The sequence below is a fragment of the Lolium perenne genome, chromosome 2, assembly GCF_019359855.2.
Source record: "Lolium perenne isolate Kyuss_39 chromosome 2, Kyuss_2.0, whole genome shotgun sequence".
In the NCBI taxonomy this organism is placed as follows: Eukaryota; Viridiplantae; Streptophyta; class Magnoliopsida; order Poales; family Poaceae; genus Lolium; species Lolium perenne.
This window is the reverse complement of record NC_067245.2, coordinates 158,855,977-158,866,112: the sequence shown is the minus strand read 5'-3', so window position 1 is coordinate 158,866,112 and position 10,136 is coordinate 158,855,977. Positions and strand designations below refer to the sequence as shown.

At 44.5% G+C, this 10,136-nt stretch overlaps 1 protein-coding gene across 1 annotated transcript; it reads left to right on the top strand.

Annotated features, from left to right (window-relative positions):
* Positions 1-2,688: 2,688 nt before the first annotated feature.
* Positions 2,689-9,207, top strand: LOC127323453 (casein kinase 1-like protein HD16). The gene is made up of 17 exons (XM_051351590.1): positions 2,689-2,846; positions 3,530-3,993; positions 4,898-5,023; positions 5,112-5,185; positions 5,275-5,344; positions 5,427-5,482; positions 5,575-5,646; positions 5,715-5,809; positions 5,957-6,020; positions 6,100-6,229; positions 6,297-6,512; positions 6,594-6,724; positions 7,655-7,829; positions 7,926-8,016; positions 8,213-8,370; positions 8,504-8,692; positions 8,862-9,207. Exons 2-17 carry the CDS (start codon positions 3,583-3,585, stop codon positions 8,919-8,921), a joined length of 2,118 nt encoding a protein of 705 aa, XP_051207550.1. The 5' UTR covers positions 2,689-2,846; positions 3,530-3,582; the 3' UTR covers positions 8,922-9,207.
* Positions 9,208-10,136: the final 929 nt, after the last annotated feature.

The following is a 10,136-nucleotide window of genomic DNA, read 5'->3' as shown; positions in this document are numbered from 1 at the left end:
GAATACCATGTTATGTTGATTATCAATTTATATCTATGTGTTGTTTATGATCTTGCATGCTCTCCGTTACTAGTAGATGCTCTGGCCAAGTTGATGCTTGTAACTCCAAGAGGGAGTATTTATGCTCGATAGTGGGTTCATGTCTCCGTGAACTGGGAGTGACAGAAACCCCTAAGGTTATGGATGTGCTGTTGCCACTAGGGATAAAACATTGATGCTATGTCCGAGGATGTAGTTATTGATTACATTACGCGCAATACTTAATGCAATTGTCTGTTGTTAGCAACTTAATACTGGAGGGGGTTCGGATGATAACTGAAGGTGGACTTTTTAGGCATAGATGCATGCTGGATAGCGGTCTATGTACTTTGTCGTAATGCCCAATTAAATCTCACTATACTCATCATAATATGTATGTGCATGGTCATGCCCTCTCTATTTGTCAATTGCCCAACTGTAATTTGTTCACCCAACATGCTATTTATCTTATGGGAGAGACACCACTAGTGAACTGTGGACCCCGGTCCATTCTCTACATCCGAAATACAATCTACTGCAACTATTCTACTGTTCTCTGCAAACAATCATCATCCACACTATACATCTAATCCTTTGTTACAGCAAGCCGGTGAGATTGACAACCTCACTGTTTCGTTGGGGCAAAGTACTTGGTTTGTGTTGTGCAGGTTCCACGTTGGCGCCGGAATCCCTGGTGTTGCGCCGCACTACATCTCGCCGCCATCAACCTTCAACCTGCTTCTTGGCTCCTACTGGTTCGATTAAACCTTGGTTTCATACTGAGGAAAAACTTGCCGCTGTACGCATCACACCTTCCTCTTGGGGTTCCCAACGGTCGCGTGCTGTACGCGTATCACTGGCCGGCCACCACAACACCACCATGGCCGCACCCCTCAAGGCTGCCCTAGCCGGCGCCCCCTCTCCCAAACCCTAGCGGTTCCCTCCTACCTCTCTCTCCCACATAGCTTAGGCGAAGCTCTGTCGGAGATCTCCACCACCACCGACACCACGCCGTCGTGTTGCCGGGATTCCGAGGAGGATCTACTACTTTCGCTGCCCGCTGGAACGGGGAGAAGGACGTCGTCTTCATCAACACCGAACGTGTGACCGAGTACGGAGGTGCTGCCCGATCGTGGCACCGTGATCAAGATCTTCTACGCGCTTTTGCAAGCGGCAAGTGATCGTCTACCGCAGCAATAAGAGCCTACTCTTATAGGTTTTGGAAATCTTCAAGGGTTAGTCTCGTTCATCCCCTCGTTGCTCCCATCTTCTAGATTGCATCTTGGCTTGGATTGCGTTCTCGCGGTAGGAAATTTTTTGTTTTCTATGCAACGAATCCCTACACCTAATGGATGCGCACGTGCTCCTCCATGCTCACGTTGGGATCCAACACTTGCCGCCAGCCCATTGGCTCCGCCATTGCTGCTCTCTCCTCCTCCGACGCCGGGATGTAGTACAGTACACAACCGCCATCGAACTCCGGCGAGGTGGGCCGTTGGTCCTCCTCCCCTAGCCAACCCACGTACACGTTGCCTCTCCATGGATGCCGGCCATCCTCCCCGCGGCCACGCCACAGTCATCTGGTCCCCCTCCCCTTCGCCGCCCGAAGGTCGAGGGCCTGGCCGCCCTCGACCACCGTCCCCGTGACCATGCTCCGGCCATCGATCTCGCCGGCCTGGAGGACAACGTCGACGTGGGACTCTGTCGGCACCACAGGCACCACCGGACGTAGCCGCCACACTCCCCCGCCGCCGGCCTACTGCTCCAGTCATGCGTGCGGGTGGCCACTCTGTCCTCCTCTCCCGGCACACCTTCTTGCTTGGCGACTGAGAGACAGCACCCACACCGTCCGGGAGAGGCACGCCAACGACGTTCGCCACGTCGTACGATCCCGAGACTCCAGCTGAGAGACCGGAACCATGCAGTCGCTATTACGAGGGGCAACGCACGCAAGGGAGCCCGGTGGCGCCGACGGCGGGGGCGTCCGGCGACGGCGGTGCCAGGCCAAGGGCAGAGACGTGGGATGGAGGTGGGGAAGAGAAATAGAGCTTTTCAAAAAAAAAAAAAAAAAAAATTTACAGCCTGCTGTTCAATTTTGAATTACTTTCAATAAATCGGCATAAAGTCATTAAATGCGCGAAACTAGCTACGCATCATTAAAATTCGTAATAGTTGGAAATTGCCACTGAAATGTGGCCAACTTTACCTGAAAAATGTAGAGGTATCATTTAGAAAAGTATTTTTTGTATCGCATTCACAAAATAAACCTACTTCGTCATTTAAAAAATAAAAATTAATTTTCTTTATACCAAAAAAGTTGAATTTTCTAGTTTACGCTCATATGTGTATCTGGCCTCTCCCTCTCCAAAGATGCATGAATCAAGCAAAATGTAGGATACCAAAATCAAGTACGAGTAGTAGTAGTAAAAAAGAAGGTGTGGACAAATCAGTCATTTTTAGGGTAACAAATCAAGAATCGTATAGACATTCCAAATGCACAAACCCCAACCAAAATCACATCGGCACCTAGGCTAGGACTAGGAGGCTAGGCCGCCTAGCCCTTACTGCATCGACTGACGAGGCGGCCCCATCCGGCAGCGAGAGCATGCATGACGAGGTGGCTGGCGCACACGGCGCGCCGGACCCGAACCAGAAACGTCATCAGCCCGAGACGAGACGATACAGACGAGACGAGCAGCTCCGCCTCCACAATTCCTGTGCCTTCCTCTCCCCACCACCACCACCACCATCACCACCACGCGCTTCCCGAGGCCACGAATCGGGCCTCCTCCTACTCCCCTGCCGGTCGCCGTCGCCGCGACGCCGATGTGAGCATCCCACCGCCCCGATCTCCCGCGCTCGCTCTCCCCGTCTTCCTACTCTTTTTTTTTTCCGTTGGTATTTTTTGAATTTTTTCCGGCCAGTGGATGGCGTCTGGGTGTGCTCCTGCGCGATCGGGCGGCGTGGGAGCGTTCCGTCTGGAGTAAATCGCCGCCTGACGGGTTGTCGGTGGCCCGATTTGGCCGCCGCCGCCGGCTGATCGGACTCCGGGAGACTCGGGTTTCAGGCGGTACGAGCGCCGGATTTGGCCTTTGGGCGAGGGATGGGTTTGTTAGTGGGTTGGTGATTTGGGTGGGCTGTACGGCAGTGGAGATTGGGTGCCGAATTGGTGGCAATCTGGTGGCAAGTAGGGATTTCCTTCTCTCCATTGCAAATCCTCCTGTTGGGGGCCATCAGGTGATGGGGATGCTTTGCTCCCCCCTCTCTGCCCCAGGCTGATTGACGCATCAAGATGAGGCAGGCCTCTTCCTCTTGATGGCGATTAGGGATCTAGCTCGCTGAAACTGGTTACTGCTGGCTCAACCACAGTAGTCACGCTTGGTCTTAACATGGGTGGCTGTCGGCACATTGGCGCATGAAATTAGCTGTTAGATAGATTTTCATGTGTGTTTGCTACAATACTTCTGTTTTGTTATGCTACCTTGATCTAACTGTGTTTACCCATGTGGAGATTGGAAGGTGCTCTGACGGGCCGAACGCCGACAAGAGTTGCATGGGGAGAGGATGCCACAGCTGCGAAGCAGTGCTCGCCTAGCGCTGCTGAGGTCCAAGAAGCTTGAAGATCAACAGCAAGCAGAGCCCCCGGTTGCGAAACCGGTGTTACCTGCTCCACGGAAGCGCATTCCCGTCCCTGCTGTAAGGGGCAGATACGCTGCTGGTGGCGGTGGGAGAAGAGGGCCATCGAGGCCTGCAATTAAGGAACCATATTTTGAAGACCCGCCCAAAGCTGTCTCTGCACGCACGCGTGTTTCGGAAGCCAAGAACCCTGCTTCGAACAAGGTTGCTGACAACAGTCAAAAGAAAGCCAAGGTTGCTGAGGGTCTCGCAGGTAAAGGTTTGAGAATGGATGGTGAAAGTGCAGAGAAGCTTGTAGGGGCTGAAGATGAATCAACAACTTCACCGATTCCTGAGAGGGTATTGCTTCTCGTTATTATTTTGATTTCCATGAACCGCCATTTGCAATCCACATAGTTTTCGATCGGTTTTCTAGCTCAACAAAAATATATGCATTGATCTCAGTATTCACCTTATGCATGTTCCCTAGGGTGTTCCTTTTGTGTTGGATTGGTCATATGGGGCACGAACAAGTGGAACCTGACCTTTTGTTAATGCTGTATAGAATTACTATGCTGTATGTTTAAAGCACGGAAGAGATAAATATTCCCCCCTATAATGTACATGGACTATCCGTCGTTTCATGCAGTATCTGTGATGCCATCGCATTTTGATATTCATTCATCAATGTAGCCATGTAGGCCTTGTGCAAATTTGACATGGCTACAGTTGAATAGTTACCAAATGTTATAAAATATTTCTGTTGTAGCTCTAGAAAGAGGTTAGCAGTTAATATAGCCTAAATAGTAAAAATATATATTTGCCTTTAGAATACCATAAATGCCAGCAACCCTGTTAGCGGGAAAGGCTACCCGAAGTAGATGGCCTGTCCTGAATTAACAGTCAGTCACTCATAGAGCATCAAACCATCCCCACTTAGCAGGTCCATAAATTCGTCCATTCCAATACACAACCCAGATGATTATCATTGCAAACATCCTACTTCCTTAAAGTCTTGCAGTCTGAATATAGTTGTTTGTACATGACCCGGAAGGAGTTAAACTGCTGATTACGTCCTTACCTCATAGTCTAGATCTTTGCACATATGACATGCGACAGCTAAGTCCATTGCGTTGTTGCTTCGATTTATATCACTTGAAAATTCTGCTCTATGATGACGTTAGAAGGGATAGTATTATATCTTATTTGTCTGAGTTGTCAGTCAAGCTACTCGGATGCTCCTAATACCACATCATTTCTGCAGGTTCACGTAGGTAATTCTCCAGTATATCTAACTGAAAGAAAACTAGGTAAAGGTGGCTTTGGTCAAGTCTACGTTGGTAGAAGATTATCAGGTGGGACAGCCCGCACTGGTCCTGATGCCTATGAGGTTTGCACTCTTAGATAGTATAAAATAATTTGTGCAAAAAAAAGAACCAATGTTTCATGAATCAAAGCTATGTATGATGATTATATAGGTTGCATTGAAGTTTGAGCACCGGAGCAGTAAAGGGTGCAATTATGCCCCTCCATATGAGTGGCAAGTTTATCAGTAAGTAGAGTCAACTTCTTTTTGTACTTAGACTATGCTCTGTCTTTTGTGCTTTCTGATCAGTGAGCATTGACCTTCTTTATAACAAGGAATCTCAATGGCTGCTATGGCGTACCTTCGGTCCACTACAAGGGTCGTCAGGGCGACTACTATATCCTTGTGAGTTTATTTGAGTTAATCACCTATATTGTTGAGCTGATATTTTTTGACAAAAAAATGATTGCATTTAACAAATAATTAGGTAATGGATATCCTTGGCCCTAGTCTTTGGGATGTATGGAATTCACTGGGGCAAGCGTAAGAATCCTCTTGTTCCTTTTGAAATTACTTTGTTAATCTTACAGTTGTACTTCTGTAATCTTTACTAAAAGATTTAACATTTTTAACAGGATGCCTCCACATATGGCAGCATGCATTGCTGTAGAGGCCATATCAATTCTTGAGAAGTTTCATTCCAAAGGGTAACTTGAAGTTATCTTCAGCGGATACATTGTTGTTCATTTACGTTAACACATCCTATTTTAATCAGGTTTGTTCATGGCGATGTAAAGCCGGAGAACTTTCTGCTTGGTCTTCCTGGATCACCTGAGGAGAAAAAGCTTTTCCTTGTTGATCTTGGTTTAGGTATGCTATTTATTCAATGAATTTCTATCCAAGTATAAAATCCCATTTCGTTACAGTATTTCATGAGATAAACTTAGGGTCACGGTTGTACTTTATTACTGTTCTTTTACAAGTTTTTGTTAATATGCCGCTGTCTAAATTGTGCAGCATCAAAGTGGAAAGATTCCTCAGGTCACCATGTTGATTATGATCAAAAGCCTGATATATTCAGGTTTGTTGTGTTAAATCTTTACTTTTTTGCTTCTCCTATGTTCCTTTTTACTTATCTACATCTTCTTTTCTTTTTCCAGGGGAACAATTAGATATGCAAGTGCACATGCCCATTTAGGTCGTACAGGTAGTAGGAGGGATGATTTGGAGTCACTGGCCTACACCCTTATATTTCTAATAAAAGGAAGATTGCCTTGGCAAGGCTACCAGGTAGATTTAACACCTTTGAGTTAACTTCTTAATGTTTTACTGGTACTCACTTCAGTCGACAACACAGGGAGATACCAAGAGTTTTCTTGTTTGCAAGAAGAAAATGGCTACTTCTCCAGACATGCTATGTAGTTTCTGTCCAGCTCCATTCAAAGAATTTTTTGACAATGTCGCAAATATGAAATTTGATGAAGAACCAAAGTACGCCAAACTTATTTCTCTGTTTGATGGTTTGATCGAATCGCCCGCATCAAGGCCAATCAGAATTGATGGGGCTCTTAAGGTCTACTCTGCACTTGCATTTATTGTTTAGTTTTTTTTTTTCATTTCGTCTCTCATCATGAACCTTTTCCCCAAATTATAGGTGGGGCAAAAGCGTGGAAGATTGCATGTCAACCATGAAGAAGATGAGCAGCCTAAGAAGAAAGTTAGATTAGGGCATCCAGCATCACAATGGATTTCAGTTTACAATGCGAGGCGGCCTATGAAGCAAAGGTAATTACATTAAATGATTGAAATAGAATAGATGATACAAAATGTGATCAACTGATGCTATTTGAACTTCTAATACTTCTCTTTTTGCAAAAGTGGCGATTCCAAAAAATGATTTGGTTTTATCTGTAGAGTTATTAACTTATTATTAGAGACAAATTGAGTAGATATTTTATTTATTTCGGTTAGAAGAATCGTCATAACAGAATTGATGTTGGGTAGATGATCAGTTAATTTTAATTGTCATCATAGCCCTACTTCCCATGTTATTATGTTTAGTTTAGACAAGATGTTCTTCTTAGACCTGTAACCCAAGTCTAAGCAATCTAGCTGTATTAAACGTGCAACAAACCCAACATGAAATATTGAAAGTCGTATGTTTATTAGAAGATTCTTTACTTGATTTGGGAATTGGGACCATCTGAGTGCAATAGTCAATGTAGGTGTAAATCTTAATAATGACCTTGGAAACTGGAATAAGTAGATATACAATTACTCTCTGGTTTGCAATGTTTAAGGTAACCATCTAAGAACTCAAATATCGGCTGCTGTGGCCTTCAAGTGTAACTAGTCTGCACAGTGCCTCATTACTCTGGTACATGTATAGATTATGAAATATTAAATTTCTCTGCATATTTACTCTGGTACATGTATAGATTATGAAATATTAAATTTCTCTGCATATTTGAATGAAACTGTGCTTGTAGTTGCTACTGATTCGGGATTTCAGTTTGCGCTTGTTAGTTATTTCAAATCTTAACTTGTCATATTTCGTTGCTCATACCTTTGCTTTATCAAATACCCACTTCTCAGGACCAATCTTGTTTTTTCATGATATATCATTTCATCTTGGTTTTAATGTAAATAGTCTGTAATAGTTTGACGATCTATTGTTGGAAATTAAAGCTAATATATCTTGATTCTCTTTGTTAGGTACCATTACAATGTGGCTGACAACAGGCTTCAACAACATATACAAAAGGGTAACGAGGATGGCCTATTCATTAGTTCTGTGGCTTCTTCAGCAAATCTTTGGGCTCTCATTATGGATGCAGGAACTGGGTTCAGTTCCCAAGTTTATGAAATCTCACCGGTTTTCCTACACAAGGTATGGTACAATCTGATAAAGCTTTATCATTGTTCATTAGTACCCTGGATAAGCTATTGACTTGTGATTGCTAATCTCTTTATTCGGTGCACATAGGACTGGATAATGGACCAGTGGGAGAAAAGTTTCTACATAACAGCAGTAGCTGGAGCATCCAATGGAAGTTCATTAGTTGTAATGTCCAAAGGTCGGTGATTTGCGCTTTTTATTCAATCGTGTGTGCTAGTTTAAATCTCCATTCTGTCGCCATATTTCCGTTGATGATACATAAGCATGCTAACTGTTCTGTTTGTCGTTGTTTAGCTTGGCACTTCCATAAGTGACATATCTTGCACGGTTATTATCCATAATTGGATTTATTTCTTACCGTGTCATGTTTTTAGGAACTGCATACACTCAACAGTCATACAAGGTTAGCGAATCATTCCCCTTCAAGTGGATCAGCAAAAAGTGGAAAGAAGGTTTTCATGTAACGTCTATGGCCACAGCTGGAAATCGCTGGGGAGTAGTCATGTCAAGGAACTCGGGCTATTCTGAACAGGTATACTAAGTTGGCCTTGTCAGTCACATGTAAATATGTTTTTCCATAGATGTGCCAGTTTAAATTTCTGTAGACATTCCTGTGACTATAGCACTGCTAGTTTATGAGGCTGAGTTTCTTTATGCAACTTCAGGTTGTAGAGCTGGATTTCCTGTATCCAAGTGAAGGCATCCATCGGCGATGGGAGCATGGTTACAGAATAACTTCTTCAGCAGCCACCATCGACCAAGCCGCCTTTATCCTTAGCAAGCCGAAAAGGAAACCAGTAGATGAGACACAAGAAACTCTACGGACCACAGCCTTCCCCAGCAACCATGTAAAGGTATCTCCCGGGATCATCGAAACGCTCACAAATTACCTGGGTTCTTCGTATTCTCTACCATTAAATAGTTGCCATGGCATTTATGGCGTTTGTCTCCATAGTTCAGTACCAGAGCATGCATCTTCTGTTGCTGTGCCAAGCTATATTAACCTTGCAACGCAACTTGCAGGATAAATGGGCGAAGAACCTGTACATTGCTTCGATCTGCTATGGCCGAAGTGTCAGTTGACCTCTGCAAATCTGAAGTCAAATGGAGCAGGGACATTTAGTATTTTGTCAAAGTGAGCATGTGAGATGGGAGAGAAAAGCCGGGATAGGATTAGAAAGCAAAAGTTGCCTTGAGAGGTATCGCACCGTAATTGTAAAGGAATGTTCTGCCGAATGCAGGCTATAGACCTTATATCCATCCATAAGAAGCTAATACATTCCGTGTGGCATTCATCATGTATAGTTTGGTTAAGTTGTCATTCGGGCAATGGTAATCTGGTGCGAGTCTAAAAATGGTTAAATCGTAATTTGCTTGTGACCAAAGAGTAAGGCATAACGATGCGCATTGTGCTAATCATGTCGAAGGAGCTGTAGCCTCATTCTCAGCCTGACGCACGTTTCAGGATGCAAGTGGCGCAGTTGATGAGCAATGCGGCATTAGGCGCTTTATGCGGTCTTTTGCAGTTAAACGGGCGCTGCGACGCCGCTCCGTGCTCTCTGCCGCTTGACGTGCTCCGCGCTCTCTTGCGTATGTAGCTGCTTCCATTCGGTCGTGATTAGAGGCGACGAACAAGCTGAATTAACTAATCCATGCACTCGTACACTAATTAGGGCATGTGCAATGTTTGATAAAACTGTCTTATCTTAATCCTGCCACATAATATAGATAAAAATAAAACATGATGTACAATGGGTTGTTTTTTAGTCTTATCTTCAGTAACGAGGTATCCTAAATTTGTGGTGAGAGGGATTGTGCTAAGAGATGATCTCTTAGCTAAGAGAAAGCAAAGTCTTTTTTATCTTTCTCTTTTCTCCACCTCAGCGTTTATCCTACGTGGCACTGCTAAGATATCACCATTGTACAAGCTTTAACACGCCCACAACTTTGGGACTGCGATCTCTCAAGTTTTATTAATTTTGATGCAACGAACGAAGTTTTATTATTTCTGATGTAATGAGCAATGCATCCTTTATTCAAAAAGAAATAAATCGCGCCATGAAGTCTTTTGGTAAAAAATAGCACGCTCACACTCTACCCTACCAAAATCATGTTCAACTAGGCGAGTCTTATTCCGGCTCCGACCCGGTGCCAAGTCCCCTACTGATCTCTACTTGGGCTAAAAAAGGGGGAGACTTATTCTCCTGCCCGGTCTTGGTATGGAAACACAATAGGGTTTTGGAATAAGATTTCCGCTTCGGATGCACAATCGGTGACAAGGGGGGGGGGGGGGAGGAA

Bases quoted from the DNA above. Each gene is read 5' to 3' on its own strand.
- LOC127323453 (XM_051351590.1), top strand. From the start codon at position 3,583: ATGCCACAGCTGCGAAGCAGTGCTCGCCTAGCGCTGCTGAGGTCCAAG. The intron at 6,021-6,099 runs GTTTGTTGTGTT...TTCTTTTTCCAG, and splicing joins CAAAAGCCTGATATATTCAG to GGGAACAATTAGATATGCAA. The intron at 6,230-6,296 runs GTAGATTTAACA...TCGACAACACAG, and splicing joins TGCCTTGGCAAGGCTACCAG to GGAGATACCAAGAGTTTTCT.